This window comes from Scyliorhinus torazame, chromosome 20 (genome assembly GCF_047496885.1).
Source record: "Scyliorhinus torazame isolate Kashiwa2021f chromosome 20, sScyTor2.1, whole genome shotgun sequence".
Classification (NCBI taxonomy): Eukaryota; Metazoa; Chordata; class Chondrichthyes; order Carcharhiniformes; family Scyliorhinidae; genus Scyliorhinus; species Scyliorhinus torazame.
This window is the reverse complement of record NC_092726.1, coordinates 21,955,828-21,974,881: the sequence shown is the minus strand read 5'-3', so window position 1 is coordinate 21,974,881 and position 19,054 is coordinate 21,955,828. Positions and strand designations below refer to the sequence as shown.

Below are 19,054 nucleotides of genomic sequence, written 5' to 3'. Positions count from 1 at the left end.
TGTAGACCTCTATCAGGTCACCCCTCAACCTCCGTCATCCTAATGAAAACAGTCCGAGTCTATTCAGCCTCTCCGCATAGCGAACACCCTCCAGACCAGTCAACATCCTGGTAAGCCTCCTCTGCACCCTCTCCAAATCCTTCTGGTAGTGTAGCGACCAGAACTGTCATATGTATGTAATCCCCCCCCCCACAACCCTCCGGGATCTGTGCCCCCCCTTCCAATTCCGGCCTCTTTCAGCTCGGGAATGCCCTCCCCCTATACCCCCCCCCCCCTCCCCCACCGTGCTGCCCTCCCTCGTCAAAAGACACTCCTTAAAACTGACCTCTTTGGTCACGCTATTGCTCACCTGATCCAAGATCGCTTTGACTTACTGCGCTCCTGTGATGCATCTTGGGACGGCTTATAATGTAAATGGAGATCGAACGCAAGTCCTCGGGCGCCGTGAGGCAGCAGTGCTAGCCACTGCGTCGCCATGCCGCTGCCTCGCGGCGACCGATGACCCGCGTTCGATCCCCTTTCTGCGTGCATCTCACCCCCCCCACAACCCAGGGTAGGTGGATTGGCCGCGGTAAACTGCCCCTTAATTGGAAACATTTTAAAAAAAATAAGACCAAAAAATTGATGTTCGTGGAAATCTAAACTGTTGTGACCAGGAATGCACTCGCAAATTCAAGCAATAAGTTGCAAATTTGAAAGGGGGGGGGGTGGGGGGAGAAATGATAAAGGGGTAAGTTTGGGGTTGGGGTTTGCTGGCTGGAGCTAACTTTCAAAAAGGGCCGGCACAAACAGTGTAGGCCGAATGGCCTCTTTCTGAGCCCTGTGGCATTCTATAGGCAACTGGATGGTGACCTCCGATTGGGTCGTTGACTGAGCAACGGGGAAGGGGGGGGGGGTGGAGAGAAAAATAATATATCAACTTGTTACGCAGATCCGACATTCCGGAATCCAGCTTTGGAACGTCACAGAACAGCTGGTGTCTGGGAGAGTCTGGCTCCGCAGCGACGGCGAGAGCTGACCAGTGTTCAACCAAGCACCTCGGCCAAATGACCCATCTCACCCTCGACTAGCACGGTGACTCCACAAGGCTGTGGCCCCGAGGTGAGGTGCAGGGGGCACATGTACACCTCCATCCATAATTTTAGCCACTCGAAAACCAACTCCCGTGCAACAGCAGCCAGCAGGACTGAGCTGAAAACATTTCTCGGTGCTTTCGTTCGTTGCGGAGAGCTGGCAGCGCCCGCCGCCACTCCATCGTCTTCTACCCCGCTCCTTGCTCGAAGGGGAAACGCTACTTTCAGAAGATGGTGAGCGCTCCCAGAAACCCAACGGCGACCATTATCCAAGGAGTTGGGCAACGAGAGAAAGGGATTTTCAATTGTCCCTCCCGACAAACCATCGGTCGGTGACTGAATCATAGAATCCCTACAGTTCAGAAGGAGGCCATTCGGCCCATCGAGCCGGCACCGACCCAGTGAAAGAGCACCCCACCTAATCAGGCCCACTCCCCCTGTCCTATCCCCGTCACCCCCTAAACCTTTAATAATAATCTTTATTGGTGTCACAAGTAGGCTTACAGTAACACTGCAATGAAGTTACTGTGAAAATCCCCTCGTCGCCACATTCCGGCGCCTGTTCAGGTCACAGAGGGAGAATTCAGAATGTCCAATTCACCCGACAAGCACGTCTTTCGGGACTCGTGGGAGGAAACCGGAGCACCCGGAGGAAACCCACGCAGACACAGGGGGAGAACGTGCAGACTCCGCACAGTCAGTGACCCGAGCCGGGGATTGAACCCGGGTCCCTGGAGCTGTGAGGCAGCAGGCCGCGTTTGGAGTTTTGCATCCAGCTCTGGCCGCTGCACTTCGGCGGGGATGTGAAGGCATCAGAGAGAGTGCAGAAAGGATTCCCACAAAAAGAGAAACGGCAAAGGATGCGGGGCGTGTGGTAATACCAGGTATTGCAGTACCCGAGAGGTGGATGCCCATTGGCTAGACCCAGGAGTCTCCCATTGGCTAATGTACATAGCTCCGCCCTGAGAGGCGGGGTATAAGAACCCATGCCGTCCCAGCAGCCTTCACTTCCTGTATCGAAGCTGCTGGGAACAGTTCTAGCTGATTAAAGCCGATTAGTTATGACTCCCCTTGTCTCGAGAGTTATTGATTGTGCATCAGGGCGTCGACCCCGTGGACCGGTTGGAGAATCGGAGCCCGCTTTCCCGGGAGAGGAGATGTTCAAAATCTGGAGGAATCCGATCAGAGTCGATCGGGAGAAACTGTTCCCGTTGATGGAAGAATCCAGAACCAGAGGGCTCGGATTTCAGGTGGCCGGTGAAATAAACTGGTTAGGACCTGGAATGTGCTGGATGAGGCGGAGGCCGATTAAACAAAGGCCTTCAAACCGTAATGCATTCTGCCCCCTGGGTTAGCCTTCTAGGCCCACCGTGCCTGACCCCACCTCACCTACACATCTTCGGGAGGAAACCGGGGCACCCGGGGGAAACCCCACGCAGACACGGGGAGGAGGTGCAGACTCCGCACAGTCACCCGGGCCCTGTGAGGCAGTTGAACCCGGGCCCTGTGAGGCAGCAGGGCCAACCACAATGCGGGGGGGGGGGGGGGGGGGGGGAAATTAAAATGCTGGGCTCTGGGAAAGAGGCAGGAGAGTGGGCCGAAGGGAATTCGCTCTTACAGAGAGCCAGCAGCAGAGGGCCGAATGGCCACCAGTCTCAGATGTGTCGCGCGACGCAAACCGGCGAAACGACCCTTCACCTTCCTGCCTGCGAGAGCAACACAAACACCGAGCTGCATTTCAGCTCACCGAGCAAGACGCTCTCTGCCTGATCAGATCGTATCTTAACTCCTTCAGTGCATTGCTGGCTGCTTACCCAGTGGACTGAATGATTTCCTCTTCTCCAGCCCAGATTACCGTCTGGAATTCTGACCATTCTGCGTGGCAACTGATGTCAGTTGGCTTCTGCATTCCGGAGATTTTAATAACCTCTCGGGGGATGTCAGGGAAAATGGCCGTCATTCAGTCAAGACGTTAAACGGCCCAGTTTAAAGGTCATTTTTAATTCGGTGCAAGGCACTGCCTGATTGACGCAGCAGAGGTGCACGGCAAACCCAGGAAGGTGGCAGGACGGGGCAACTGGATGGTACCAGTGGCGCGGGTGGCAATAATTAGTTCTTCGCGCGTCGAGAAGGGCAAGGTGGCCAAAATCCCTGCGCAGTGGTTAGCACTGCTGCTTCACAGCTCCAGGGTCCCGGGTTCGATTCCCGGCTTGGGTCACTGTCCGTGCGGAGTCTGCACGTTCTCCCCCGTGTCTGCGTGGGTTTCCTCCGGGTGCTCCGGTTTCCTCCCACAAGTCCCGAAAGACGTGCTGTTGGGCGAATCGGACATTCTGAATTCTCCCTCCGTGTACCCGAACAGGCGCCGGAATGTGGCGACGAGGGGCTTTTCACAGTCACTTCATTGCGGTGTTAATGTAAGCTATTTCTGACAACAATAACAATTGTTATATTTCGACAGCTTCAGTCATGATCACAAACATTATGGTGGCATTTGACGGTGAAGTCTTCACTGAATCAAAGGCAAATGAAGAGAGAGATTTTTGCGTTACTGTTCGAGTTATAGATTCACAATTTGGACGTGAACGTGGGGGGCACGATTGGGAAATTTGCAGGCGACACAGAGGGTGACCGCAGTAATGGTGGACAGTGTAGAGGATAGCTACAGCCTCCAAAATGATGTAGATGGATGGTGGAGTGGGCGGTGAAGTGGAAGACGGAATTTAGTACAGAGAAGTCAGGTCATGCATTTAGGGACGTCCAACAGTTTTCGGGAGTACACAAGAAACGGGAATATACTTAGAGAGGTAGTTGAAGCAAGTGATCTTGGCGGACAAGTACATAGGTCCCTAAAGGCAGCAGTTTAAGTGGACAAGGGTGGAAAGAAAACGTGTGGAATGCTCTCCTTCCTTGGCAGAGGTCCAGAATATAAAAAGTAAGGACACAATGTTGGATTGAATAAAACACTGGTGAGGCCACAACTGGAACATTGTGGGCAGTTCTGGTCGCCACATGACAGGGAGGACGGTGTTGCTCGGGACGGAGTGCAGAGGAGGTTCACAAGAATGTTGGCAGGGCTCGCAAAGTGCCGCTACGGGGAGAGATTGGAACGGTTGGGGTTATCGACCTTGGAACGAAGGCTGAGGGGTGACTTGGGATTGCGGTGGACAAAACTATGAGATAGAGGGGACGGAATAAAATGGTTTCCCTTGGCGCAGAATTCGAGAACCAGGGGACACAGATTCAAGAGGAGAGGCAGAAGGGGACGTGTGGAAGAACTTTTTTTACGCAGAGGGTAGTGAGAGTCTGGAATTCGCTGTCCGAGTTGGTGATGGAGGCAGAGACCCTAAATCGTTATATAAAGTACCTGGATCTGCACTGTCAGTGCTGTAAGCGACAGGGCGATGGATCGGGTGCAGGAAGGTGGGATTAGAAAGGGTGTCCTCGGGCTGGCATGGACCAGCTGGGCCGAATGGCCTCCTTCTGTGCTGTAACTTTTCAATGATTCAATGTACAGAACACCGCAGGGGTATGAAGCGTGATCTCATCAACGTACCAAACTGGAGGTGTTGGCACCCTCTACTATCATCATTTCACAAATCCAGGTGCCCTCGAAAGAAACGAGACTTAATATCGCGAAAGATATCGGCAACAGAATAACAAACAAGGCGGAGAAACAGGAGTAGGCCCCACAGCCTGTCTGGATTGCTCTGCCACTCAACGCACTCATGGGTGACACCGAGCTTGGAGTCCGCTTCCCCGCTAAGTAATTAACAAGTTAAAATCAACCCCCCCCCAATCGCAGATCACAGTGGACCGCGCACAACCTCAGGAGGCTGTCCACCAAGTCCTCTCCGCGACCATCGCAGCAACATCACTCCCTCTAACTTTACACCGGGGCCATGCTCAAGGCACACCGGCAGTGTCGCTGGACTAGCAATGCAGAGACGCAAGCCAATGTTCTGAAGGTCGCGGGTTCAAATCCCGCCCCTGCTCCCGAAGTGGAATCTAAGTTCCGATTCAGAAACCAAAAAATCGGCAGTGCGCCCGTCAAGGCTGGAAAGTGGGATTAAGATGAGCGGATAGTTCCTTTCTCCCTCTTTTCTTTGCGAGCGCAGACATGGTGGGCCAAATGGTATTGCCCTTCGGTGATGGCAACAATTAATTTACCATCAACTGGTGCAATGAAAACCCACCGGGCTCAGTAATGTCCTTCAGGGAAGGAAATCGGCCATCCTGATCCGGTCTGGCCCACAAGTGATTGCAGGCCCACAGCCGTCGGCTGTAAGGGGTGGGCAACAACTGTTGGCCTTGCCAATGATGCCCACACCCTCCAAATGAATAGGAAAGCTCAATGCCGCCTCTTCCGGTCATGCACTCTCATCGTCTCTCTGCCCGCACCCCAGCCTTGCATGGACTTTGAAACGACGCAGCCTTCAGCCACCTCGCATCAAGCTCACCCTCTTCTCCCTCCATCTCAATCTCCTCCAAGTCAGCTCATTCTATCAGCCTCCTGCCGCCAGCTTTGCCTCCTCTGGCAAGTACCTCCAGCGTGGCAGAGACGCAAACGGCGTCCGGCCCACCCGAGTGCCTTTTATGTGGAGCAGTAGTGCAGGCCCCGACCCTCAATCCCAAACGGAATCTAAACCCAAAACACAAAGCCTTCTCCCCCAAATCACCATTCCTGGGCCCACAATATCGGAACCAGCTTACCTAATATTTTTCGCAGATCTTCGCACTGGCTGATCTGGGGAAAGCGAAGGATTTCCTTCCACTTTTTGCTTCTTCCTTTCCGTTTGCCACTCCCACCTAGGAATTGTGAAACAAAGTGTGTTCAGGTTGAGGTACCTCGTGACGAACATACATGTCTCCTTTTACACACACCGGCGTGGCTTGGGATGGCCGGCCCAGGAGGTGAAGGCATCTCTCTCGGCTGAGGGAGTGAAATGGTCAGATTCAATGATTGTCGAGAGTAGCTGGCAGTCTGGTGACCTTAAATGAACAGATTAGTCTCAACGCAAACTGCGAGGGGGATATAAAGAGTCTGCATCGGTGAAGTGAGTGGGCAAATTGTTGGCAGATGGGAGGATGATGTGGGAAAATGTGAGGTTGTCCACTTTGGCAGGGAGAAAAGAGCATTATTTCAATCGAGAGAACGCAGAACGCTGGGGTACAGAGGGATCTGGGCGTATCAGTACATGGGTTACAAAAAGGGCAGCATGCAGCTACAGCATGTATTTCGGAAGGCTAGTGGGATGCTGGCCTTAAATCGCATGGCGGACTGGTGCATAACAGCAGGGAAGCCTTGCCTCAACCCTACGGGGCATTGGTGAGGTTAACAAAGTACGTACAGACTTTCACTGGAGTGGGTTCAGGGACAGGTCACTGGGCGGATTCCTGGGATGAAGGGAGCTTGTCTCAGGAGGAGAGGTTGAGAAAGTTGGGCCTATTCCCGTAGGAATTCATTCATTTCGAAGAACAAGAGGTGTTATTGGAACCTAACAATTCTGAGAAGGGATAGGGGGCTTTGAGGATGTTTTCCTCCCACCCTCGTGAGGGAATATAGACCGAGGCAACGCAGTTTCAGGAGGAGGCGCCTCCGATCGAAGATGGAGAGGAGGAATTTCTTCCCTCAGAGGGCTGTGGAATTCTCTTTCCCCCTCGCGCGCCCCCCCCCTCCCCCCAGAGAGGCGTCAAAACACCACTTGCACACAAACACAAGTCAGGCGAACTCCCGTCACAACAATGCAAATTCGTCAGCAAGAAATACGCACATCTAAATCAAAAAAACGGCATTCTCTGCTTCGTACCCCGTTGCGTTAACATATACAGCGGAACCGCTGATCATCAAAACCACAATCAGATACAAGAGTGCTCAGCTTCAAGTCTCGTTTTCGGACTGGACACTACCTTGACTAAGCAATATTGACCAACAATATTGACCAACAACGGAGAGTGTGGTTTTCAGGAACTAAATTATATTGGTTGGAAATGGAATGGGCAGTCGCGCGATACAGAGAGGAGGGCGCTAAATTAGGGGTGGCCTACATTTGATCAAGTAAACATCTCCTACGTCATTATTAATCTCACAACCCCAAATTTCATATCATCTCAAATCCAAATTTCAGCTTGCTCGATTAATATGGCTGGCAATTACAATATGATAATCTTTATTGTCACAAGGAATAACAGGAAGACAGAGTACTGGGTGAATGGTAAGATTCTTGGTAGTGTGGATGAGCAGAGAGATCTCGGTGTCCATGTACATAGATCCCTGAAAGTTGACACCCAGGTTGAGAGGGTTGTTAAGAAGGCGTACGGTGTGTTAGCTTTTATTGGTGGAGGGATTGAGTTTCAGAGCCATGAGGTCATGTTGCAGCTTTACAAAACTCTGGTGCGGCCGCATTTGGAGTATTGCGTGCAATTCTGGTCGCCGCATTATAGGAAGGATGTGGAAGCATTGGAAAGGGTGCAGAGGAGATTTACCAGAATGTTGCCTGGTATGGAGGGAAGATCTTATGAGGAAAGGCTGAGGCACTTGAGGCTGTTTTCGTTAGAGAGAAGAAGGTTAAGAGGTGACTTAATTGAGACATACAAGATGATCAGAGGATTGGATAGGGTGGACAGTGAGAGCCTTTTTCCTCGGATGGTGATGTCTAGCATGAGGGGACATAGCTTTAAATTGAGGGGAGATAGATATAGGACAGATGTCAGAGGTAGGTTCTTTACTCAGAGAGTAGTAAGGGCGTGGAATGCCCTGCCTGCAACAGTAGTGGACTCGCCAACACTAAGGGTATTCAAATGGTCATTGGATAGACATATGGACGATAAGGGAATAGTGTAGATGGGCTTTAGAGTGGTTTCACAGGTTGGCGCAACATCGAGGGCCGAAGGGACTGTACTGCGCTGTAATGTTCTATGTTGGCTTACATTAACACTGCAATGAAGTTACTGTGAAAATCCCCTCGTCGCCACATTCCGGCGCCTGTTCGGGTACAGAGGGAGAATTCAGAATGGCCAATTCACCCAACAGCATGTCTTTCGGGAGGAAACCAGAGCACCCGGAGGAAACCCACGCAGACACGGGGGAGAACGTGCAGACTCCGCACAGTGACCCAAGCCGGGAATCGAACCTGGCACCCTGGCGTGGTGAAGCAACAGTGCTAACCACTGTGCTGCTGCCCTTTCACGGAAGAGCCAAGAAATCGCAAATTTGGGCGCACTTCAAAATTTAACCGTCTGTTTAGACTTCTGTATTAAAGACTCCAGTCCCTGCGTGATGAGGAAATATTTACAGTGGGGGCTTCATCCAGATCCTTATCATGTCCGGGAAATTACAATCTATTTTGGGAGCAGTTGAACAAAGTCGATGGGCGAGGAGGTGATAATTCTGGTTGACGTCAATCCTTCATTTGGAGGTTGAACAGGGCTCATATGCCAGGGGTGCTACCTTGCTTCGAGCTCTCTCTCTCACCGAAGTTGAAATGGAATTATTCCAGAGGGTACGTCGGACTTTGAATAAACTTCAACTTCAACAGGTTGCAATGCACCACAGAAAGGTTCAATAATCGTTTGGCAGCACACGGCTTGAGTCTTGCTGGAAAGAAAAGACATTTTTGTTGAAGCTTTTTGTCTTGCACTCACCAGGACAATTCGCAAGCGTTTGCGTGACAGCCGTTCGCTGGTTCATTCCTCAGGGCTGTGCCTTGCCCAGAGGCAAGCTGCCCCGTTGAAATTTCGAACAATGCATGGCAATTAACTGTCAGTCACCGTCAACTGGTGCATTCACCGTGGCAACCCGGATTATTCAAAGTTATTGCTGCGGACTCCTTCCACCAGCCTCTCGGGTCCTGCTTTTCAGCAGTTATGCTCCCCAATTGGGGTACAGGGGACCTCAGAACTTATCTCCTGAAGGCTTCCTGACAAACCCAGCCTCGGAAAATGGAGGGGTGCGTGTTCACGTTGCTGCCATAGAAACCCAACAGTGCAGAAGGAGGCCATTCAGCCCCTCGAGCCTGCCCCGACTCTCCGAAAGAGCACCCTACCAAGGTCCACTCCCGCCCCCCCCCCCCCCCCGCCCTAGCCACGTAACCCCACAGCTTCTTGTTGGGATATGGACGCTAGTCCTTTAGCCAAGCAGTCATTACTCGAGAGCGCCTGGACAGAGCCTGGAGAGAGCTGGCTACTCCAATCAGGCATGTGAGGCCTAAATCCTGCCCTGTAGGCCTGGGTGGCTGCTTATTGGTGGCAGGGACCATCATTGCTTATCTTTCATCATTGCCAATCTGCAGATCCCTTATCTGTAGCCTGGAACAGTCAGGGAGGAGTCGGATCAACAAATCCACCCTGGACTGAAGCTCCAGCTGAGGTCACCAAGGTGACGGTTCCACGCAAGTCTTCCAAACATTTGTCTCCGCTGCTGGCACAAAGGGTGGATGAGGAGAGTGAATGAATGGACGGGTACGAGCGCCAGTCAATGGCCGCTCATTCTGTCACGAGTGGATTTCCATTAACGCCGCAATGAAGTTACTGTGAAAAGCCCCTAGTCGCCACACTCCGGAGCCTGTTCGGGTGCACAGAGGGAGAATTGAGAACGCCCCAATTCACCCAACGAGCGCGTCTTTCGGGACTTGTGGGAGGAAACCGGAGCGCCCGGAGGAAACCCACGCAGACACCTCCAGATTTGGAGGATGAAATCCCTATTCGGATTTGCGCAAGGATGTTTAAAATTTCACTCACAGAACTGCCTCGCCTTCTCGTGCAGATTAACTAAAGGCGTCGTCTATTTCCGTTCTGGTGCAAATGAACCACACAGAATATGGGTGTGTTTTTATTTATTTCTGAATAAAGTGGGTGGGGGAAGCGGGGCGGGGGGGGGGGAGCAAACAATCTCCGTTTTGGTGGCGCTGAAGGCAAATGTCAGTCACGGTTCAGCAGGCCGCAGCCTCACTTCCGAGTCAGAGGTCGCGCGCCCGGCGGCTCGAGGGCCGCCAGAATACCCGGCTGACCCTCCAACGTGGCGCCGTGGGCGTACCGCAGCTGCCGAGGAGGCTGGCCCTCCTGCCTGCCCTCTCGGAAACCCCAGGCACTACTTCGAGGAGCATGGGGAGTTCTCCCCCGACCAATCTCCCAGGCACAGGTGGCCTGGGCCGTCGTCACATTTGTGGGATCGCGCTGTGCCAAAATTGCTATTTTATCGTGCAATGTTAAAGATATTTTAATACTGTGTCAGTAATAAGTTTGTTCTGATCAGTCATAGCCCTCTTGCTCCATACAATCACCCCTGGAGGGATGCATCTTTTGCGCAGTCTCACAAAACTAAAATTAAATACTGGGGTTTTTCCATCCAGAATCCTGGCCACTTTTGGGTCGTGGTCTGGGATCCCATCAAGTATTCAGACACACTGTGCGTTAAGGTTATTGACGCCCAATCTCCATGTTGAGCTCAAGAAGTGTTCTGGCCTTCGATGGACTTGGCAATCAGCTCAACGTCCCTTCCCCAGTTTATACTGCCCCAATATCACTCACAGAGGAAGTCATCTCCACAAACCCTGATGATGAGGGGGGGGGGGGGGGGGAAAAGGGCGAAAAATAAACCAGCTCAGCGAGTGGTAAGCAAGTTAAAAATAAAACAGGGACAGAACAAAGGATTGCCGAACACTTGGCCAAAGATCCCAAGGCAGATATGGAAATCTTCGGGCTGATTCCAAGTTGGGGAACACACATATCTACTTGAAACTTAGCCAAGAAAAAAAACCAAAGGTCGCGAGTGGGTTATTACACAATTTGGGGGTTACAGGGATAGGAACGGGCCGAGGGAGGGGTGGCTCTTTCGGAGTGTCGGTGTGGATTCAATGGGCTGAATGGCTTCTTACTGCACTGTAGGATATCTATGATTCTATGGACTCCGAGTGGACTGGTTAACATGCAACAAGAATGGTCAAGTGGAATGTTGAAACAAGCCCGGCCTCGCCAGCCTAATTGTTTCGAAGTCTCTCAAAGTGGCAAGACAGGAAACTGTGCCCGATGGGCTACCCCCCCGGGGGATTTCAGTTCGACTTGGCACAGTGCCCCCAGCATTATGAAGTGCTTCAATCAGCTTCTCACACCCGTCCGGTGGGCTCTGCAATAGCCTGCATTTATATAGCACCTTTACCGAGGAACAAGATATGATTCGAGAAACCCACCAATAGGAAAGGGGGCGTTAGCCCAGGAGGGAAACAGCCGAGCTGGCCGTTCTCGCGCTGCGGGTTGCGGGATCTTGCTGTGCACCAATTACTGGCCGTCGCATTTTCCTGCATCGCACTTCAACCAAAGAACGACATTTGCCGGAAAAGTGCTTTGGGGGCCATGGTAGGCGCTACGTAAAGGCAAGCCTTTCTTTAAAACGAATAGCGTCACGGAAGCATCCACAAACTTTAAGATATATCATAGAATTTACAGTGTAGGAGGCCATTCGGCCCATCGAGTCTGCACCGGCCTTTGGAAAGAGCACCGTACACTTCCACCCTATCCCCATAACCCAGTAACCCCACCCAACCTTTTTGGACACTAAGGGGCAATTTAGCGCGGCCAATTCACCGAACCCACACGTCTTTGGACTGTGGGAGGAATCCGGGGGAGGGGGGGGGGGGGGGGGGGGAAGAGAACGTGCAAACTCCACAGATCTCGGAGTTTCAAAGGTGGAGAGTTTGACAGCCCGGGGGATTTGGGACTCGGGGTCGGAGGTGGGTGGACATCCCGTGGCAGGTTTGGCGCAGACGAGGGTGAAGAACGCACCGCGATCAGGGGTGAAGGGTCGACCAGGTAATACAGCTGGGCTGACAGAGATTGGCTGGATGGATAATGTAGAGTGCAGTTTGGGGGCAGCACAGTAGCATTGTGATTAGCACAATTGCTTCACAGCTCCAGGGTCCCAGGTTCAATTCCCGGCTTGAGTCACTGTCTGTGCGGAGTCTGCACATCCTCCCCGTGTGTGCGTGGGTTTCCTCCGGGTGCTCCGGTTTCCTCCCACAGTCCAAAGATGTGCAGGTTAGGTGGATTGGCCCTGTTAAATTGCCCTTCGTGTCCAAAATTGCCCTTAGTGTTGGGTGGGGTTACTGGGTTATGGGGATAGGGTGGAGGTGTTGACCTTGGGTAGGGTGCTCTTTCCAAGAGCCGGTGCAGACTTGATGGGCCGAATGGCCTCCTTCTGCACTGTGAATTCTATGGCACACTGACCTAAACCGAGCAGGTGACGTTGCTGCCTTGGGCACAGTCGCCAATCTGGGCCCAATTCGCACTAATTTTCAGAAGTGCTTTTCCCTCACGTTAGCGTTCAAACTCATTCGCGCCTTGCCAAAAGCTAAAACCTGCCAGGAATCTGCAGCACTGGGTTATTCGAGAAAGGAAACGAAAGGAAGATTTTGTTCAAAACACACTGGAGGCACCCAAAATGGGGTTATCACGACAGCGAAGCCTATTTTGAACGAACAGCTTGAGTTCTCCTCCCGCACGTTTATCATTCGGAGAGCCCGGCACTGGTACAGACAAGAGGCCTGGTCGGGCCCTCTCGTCGTGATTGATGAGTCAGGGTGTTCAACAAAAGGGAAGAGGGGGTACGAGAGATCAGCCTGCAAGGTGAGGCGTTGCTGTCTATATTATTAAACTGGGGCGAGAGACGGTTTATCTCAATCGCATTGAGCAGTCATTACACTCTTAAGTATCGCCATCAGGCAAGAGCCAACTTGATTGCTGTCGGAGTCACACGTTGCCACAGCGACCGTGTTCCCTGCAACCTACACCCCACCCAACGCGGAGGTTGAAAGGAATCACTTCCTGCATTAACAAGCACTGAACAGTTTCCATTCACAATCTCCCTCTGAGGGGACCTCATTGCCTCGAATGGGGCCTAAACCCTCTTCGGGAAATCGCAGCCTGCTTTCCTTGGGCGTCCAAGGAATTAACTTTTCGGTGACGGGAGGCATTCTGATAGGCTGAAACGGAGGAGGGAGGGTCAGAGTGCTGACGGGCCTGGGAGCAGGAGGGCACTTTTAAGAGGTTTGGCACACCAAATCTCGGAATGCCCCCTCCATTCCTTGGCTTTCCGTGACGCAGGACTGTAGATAAACATTCAAGGCCGACAGAGACAGCATTATGTCTGTGTACAAACACAACTTCACACATCGAGTCTGTTTGCATTTCTGTCGACTTCCGCGACTCCCCCCCCCCCCTTCCCTTCCCCCATCCCAAAACACAAGTCGGGAGGGATCCCACAGTTGTGATTGGCCAACTGGGGCCAAATTCGGCGCGGCCTCACCCTCAAGGGCAAAGGGCAACCAGTACAGGCGAGGTTGGGTTGGGGGCTGAGTGCGTTGTTCGGTTAGGGAGGATTAAGCGAGAGCTGACATCTTAACGCTCAGACTGACAGATGCCCCGCTCTCGAGCACGAACACATGGTTAGTCAAGGCGGGAAGCGCCTTTAGTCAGGAGCCCTCGTTAACTTGGGGCAACATTCTGGGCAGGCCCCATTGCCGCCACGAGGGCCTGTGAGGACAATGGTGGTGTCAGCAACAACAGGACATTTCTAAGAGGGCTTTCGAGAATTATACAACGGTCCCAAGGCTTCAGACAGGAAGGAAGAGGCAATGGAATGAAACGGGAGACCTTCCCAAATCCACATTTGGACATGAAGGGACGCGGTAAGGGAGTTAATCGGGAGGCGGTCCTGCAAGATGCCTGCAATTATGTTTCAGCGTACCGGCACGCCCAAACTGTTTTTCCCTTTGGGGAATAGTGGGGGAAGTTGCGGGAGTATTCCCGAATTGATTTTCAGGCCGTTAAACAGGGTTACGAACACCCCTTATGCCCCAGCGGAACTGGGCACGTGTATTAACTGGACTAAACAGGACAAAGTGTGACGCAGGAACGTACGGGTTTCATGGGAGTTGGTCAGTCAATCCCGGTAAGGGCAGCCCCCCCCCCCTCCACTCCGCTAAGGGCAGGCCCCCTCCACTCCGCTAAGGGCAGGCCCTCCCCCCTCCACTCCGCTAAGGGCAGGCCCCCCCCCGCTAAGGGCAGGCCCCCCCCCCGCTAAGGGCAGGCCCCCCCCCCGCTAAGGGCAGGCCCCCCCGCTAAGGGCAGGCCCCCCCCTCCACCCCGCTAAGGGCAGGCCCCCCCGCTAAGGGCAGGCCCCCCCGCTAAGGGCAGGCCCCCCCGCTAAGGGCAGGCCCCCCCGCTAAGGGCAGGCCCCCCCGCTAAGGGCAAGCCCCCCCGCTAAGGGCAGGCCCCCCCGGTAAGGGCAGGCCTCCCCGGTAAGGGCAGGCCTCCCCGGTAAGGGCAGGCCTCCCCGGTAAGGGCAGGCCTCCCCGGTAAGGGCAGGCCTCCCCGGTAAGGGCAGGCCTCCCCGGTAAGGGCAGGCCTCCCCGGTAAGGGCAGGCCTCCCCGGTAAGGGCAGGCCTCCCCGGTAAGGGCAGGCCTCCCCGGTAAGGGCAGGCCTCCCCGGTAAGGGCAGGCCTCCCCGGTAAGGGCAGGCCTCCCCGGTAAGGGCAGGCCTCCCCGGTAAGGGCTCATCCTCCACGTTTTTTTTTTTTTTTTAAAAAGCCTCAGCTGTGAATTTCTCAGCTGTGAATTTCTCATTGCCTGCCGAGAGAGAGCCTTAAAGAGGAGGCTTCAATTTATGGTGAAGGCCGCAATCTGTGTACAAATTGGCCGTACCTTTCAACCATCACCTCAGGCCAAACGGGGGTGGGGAGATAAGAGGGCAACGATGGTGGGTCCAATTGGATGACTCTCCCACGGGGCTAGCACAGCCACAATGGGCTGAATGGCCCTTTTCTGTGCCGCACTAACACTTTGACCTCTCACCTTTCATCCAGGGCGAGAGGAAAACACTAACCAGAGTTGGTTAACCTCCCACACGTGCCGTTACTGAAAAATCCCCACTATCTATCCAGCACAGAGCAGCTGGGAGATTGATAACCATTCAAGGTCACTCTCAGGTCAACAGCTCGCAATTAAAAATCTTGGGCCTCTGACTGAAGCTCTGTCGGAGAGGCCAGAGTGCAGCTTGGGGTCAGAGGTCAGAGCAAGCGATTCCCCTCACGATCTAATCGCAATAACGAGGTTTCTCAAAGCAGTCGCTTCTCATTTATAACGCGCAGGAGGAGGCAACTCCAAACTCTAGTCTCCTACCTTACTTAAAAGGAAGGGTACACTCGCGTGGAGGTAGTACCATCTGGGATGGCCATTTACAACAAGAAACACGGACGTTCGCAAAGCCCAAAGGGAAATATGGACAATGTAAGGTTCAGGCAGGCTCAGAGCCTGAATGTATATTCGTGAGCCGAGAGTCCAGACGGCATCGAAAACCCCAGCCGATTAGCATTTTGATGGCCCATCTCCGTCAGACAAAGGACTGATACTTGAATAACCGATGCAATCCCAGACACATCGGCGCTACTCCCTGTACTCAGGAAGCATCAACAACAGGGTCAGTGGCCGCTTAGGACACGCCCGGCCATCAAGACACCCGCCCCTTTATTGGCTCAGATCGAAGGCAGTGATCAAGAACCAAACCCAAGTACTGCCTAAAAGAGCGCGAAACCCGCCCAGGATAAAGAGAGACCGCCGTGCGTTCGATCCCTCTTGGACCTGGCTCTCCGGCAACGCCCACCTCCAATCGCAGCCCCACCAGAAGCAGGTTCAAGTTCAACGCCCGCTAACCAGACGGATGAGCCCAGCTGAGCAGCAGTTACTTCTCCAGACCCGATAGGCCCAGAATCGAACAGCGGCCACTGTTCCCCTGACCTAAGCCGGGTGCCTGAAGTTAAGTACAGGTTGTCATAGTTGTTAGGTGTAGTTTAAGCTCGTAGTGTTTATCTTGCATGTGTAAGTTAATCTTGTGTGTAAATAAAGTATCATTGATCTTGAACTAACTAACTGGTTGTTTGGCTCTTTGATCGATCCCCGGTATTTGATCCCGGTATCATTTGATACCTGGGGACTCTGAAAAGCAATATCATTAATAACTGCCATAACTAGCTAATTTGGCAACATTATTGGTGCCGATTGGTGGGAGAGTATTCCACTCATTAAAGAGAGCAACATTATTGGCGTCTCCGGTGCAAGTTGGCAACAGTGGGGAAGCAGCTCAAAGGCGGTTCACCAGGCCGGTTCCTGGGACGAAGGGGGTTTTCCCTTCGGAGGATGGGTTGAGCAGGCTTCGGGCCTGCACTCGTCGGGGGTTTTGAAGAACGAGAGGGGACGCGAGTGAAACACCTCCGATTTTGAGGAGGCTGGTTCGGGGGAGATAGCGAGAGGTAGTCTGTCGGTCGTAGTAAGGGCAGTCCCCCCCGTAAGGGCAGGCCCCCCCGGGAGGTAACTGGGAGGTTGCAGGCGTGGGCGGCTGAATTGCGTAGTTGCCAAATAAACAGGGAGGGGGCGCAGAATCTGCAGGGGGTGGAGAGGTGGGGGGGGGGGGACAAGGGGGAACCACAGAGGGGGACTCCGAGAGACTTTGTGGAGTCCCGAGCAGACAATGGCAAGGTTGGAGTGCATCGATAGATGGTCAGAATTCAGTGAGGGGGTGGGGGGGGGGGGGGGGGGGGGGGGGAAGAGAAAATCAACCAGGATTAAAGGTGGATGGGGTCCCAATCCAGGCCAGATTGGACCCTCCCCCAAACATGGTTCATCCGATATTGGCGACGAGGATTGGAATGGTGAACTTTCAGAGAATTCAACAAAAAGGGATTTATTTTCAAGTCATCCACATGAGCATCACGTTTGCAGCCAATTCCAAAGGTACCCCTGCACGAGGAAAGCTCCTCCCCCACGGGTGCTCCCCCCCCCACCCCCGCTCGGAGACTCGATTGATCACCCAGGCCAGGTGACCCATACTCTGCTGTGTTGCCCTCAAAAGGGGACGGCACCTCAAGGGCCTATAGCCTGGGAGTGATTCAAGACATTGTACAACCCAATGAGGTACGCTTGAAGGGTCATCGCCCGTCGCAATGTCAGAAATGTGGCAACCAATCCGTACACAGCAAGATCCCAAAACCAACAGTAAGGCAAATGGCCATTTCAACCGCTGCGGTGATATTGGTTGCTGGGTGAATGTTGGCCAGGACTCTGGGGAGCGCTTCCCTGCTCTTTTGCGAATCTTTTACATCCACCCCTTGAGGGCGGTGGGGGTGGGGACCTCGATGAAACATCATATTCAAAAGAAGGCACCTGTGACAGAGTAGTACGCCCCTGAACTGGACTGGCCATATTGATACTGGGGCTACCAGAGCACGTCAAAGGCGAGTAACTCACCTCCTGACTCCCCCAAAGCCTGTCCACCATCTACAAGGACAAGCCAGGAGCGTGAGGGAATACTCTCCCATTTCCCAAAGTTATTCCCAGACTCCTCTGCTGCCAGCCCGACTGCGGCTGGGCGTCACCTCAGAGGGCAGGAAGCGTTATCTCAGAGAGAGACGCCCAGAATAAACAATTTAAATGCTGCCTCCTCGCTCTCGGGTCACGCCATGCTGCAAGGGGAAGGCCACGAACCTCAGTAATCATCGCCTGTGGCGTGCTGTAACCTTTCAACTATCAGCTGAAAGGGATTTGCGCTCAGTGTTTCTGACGAGGTTAATGAGAGAGCAATTATCCCGGCACTTCAGCGCCAACTTCCATTTCGAAACATACCTTTGGTTCGATAAGATAGCCAAGGTAACTGGGATAGGCAAGGCCAACACGGGTCAAAACAAAAATCAATAACTCCCCCACTGTTCGTATCTTCCCCCGGAGAGAGGACAAGGGAATAATCCTGCGTCGGAACAGGCTGCTGACAAAAGCACAAAGGATACGAAGGAGATTTTTTACACGCTCCTGGCCTCAGTAAACTGGCCAACCTCTCGTCATCTTACCCATCGAGATCTGGGGCTGCAGGGGGCAATTTGGAAGCTTGCAGACGACTCGAAGCCTGGAAGCATTATCGACTGTGAGGAGGGCAGTGTAGAACCTCAAAAAGGGCATCGATAAGTGGGTGGAATGGGCAGAGAGGAGGCAGATGAAGTTTAATGTGGAGAGTGTGCGGTGACGGATTTTGGCCAGAAGAACATGGAAAGACAGTATATTCTTAAAGGGACCTGGGCATATCTGTACTTAGATCAATGAAGGTGGCAGTTCAGGTGGAGAGAGCAGTTAATAAAACATCTTGTATCCTGGGCTTTATTAATAGGGGGATCGAGAACGAGGAGGTTATTCTGAACTATACAAGACACAAGTTAGACCTCAGCTGGAATATTGTGCACAGTTCTGGGCACCACACTATGGGAAGGATGTGAACACATTGGAGCGAGCGCAGAGGAGGTTCCCAAGAACGGTTCCGGGGATGAGAGACTGCAGTTGTGAGGGTAGATCGGAGAGGTTGGGACTGTTCTCCTGGGAGAGAACTGAGCGGAGATTTGATCGAGATGTTCAAAATCGTGAGGGGGCTGGATAGAGCAGACTGGGAGAAATCGTTCCTGCTGGGAAAAGGCTGGAGAACGAGAGGGGCAACAGATCTAAAATGATTTGCAAAGAAAGCAAATGCGACGTGAGAAAAAAATATTTCACCCAGCGAGTGGTTCGGGGTCTGGAATGCACTGTCTGCAAGCGCGGTGGAGGCAGCTTCAATCGAGGCGTTCCAGAGGGAATTGGATGATTGTTTGAATAGAAGCAATGTGCAGGGGTTTGGCACGGAGTCATGTTGTACATTTGGTGAGGTGGGACTAACATGATGGGCCAAATGGCCTCGTTCTGTACTGTAACCACTGTGCGGAGTCTGCACTTTCTCCCCCGTGTCTGCGTGGGTTTCCCCCGGGTGCTCCGGTTTCCTCCCACAGTCCAAAGATGTGCGGGTTGGGTGGACTGGCCATGACAAATTGCCCTTAGTGTTCAACGGTTCGGTGGGGCTACTGGGTTAGGGGGATAAGGTGGAGGTGTGGGGCTTAAGTGGGGTGCTCTTTCCAAGGGCCGGT

General features: G+C 53.1%; 1 protein-coding gene across 2 annotated transcripts in view; it reads right to left on the bottom strand.

Annotated features, from left to right (window-relative positions):
• grk5l (G protein-coupled receptor kinase 5 like) overlaps nucleotides 1-19,054 on the bottom strand; it is a 217,546-nt gene that overhangs the window by 180,485 nt on the left and 18,007 nt on the right. For both annotated transcript variants that reach the window (XM_072485911.1, XM_072485910.1), the window contains exon 2: nucleotides 5,784-5,879. In XM_072485911.1, the coding sequence (XP_072342012.1) occupies nucleotides 5,784-5,879 (96 nt within the window). The remainder of the gene's footprint in view (nucleotides 1-5,783; nucleotides 5,880-19,054) is intronic.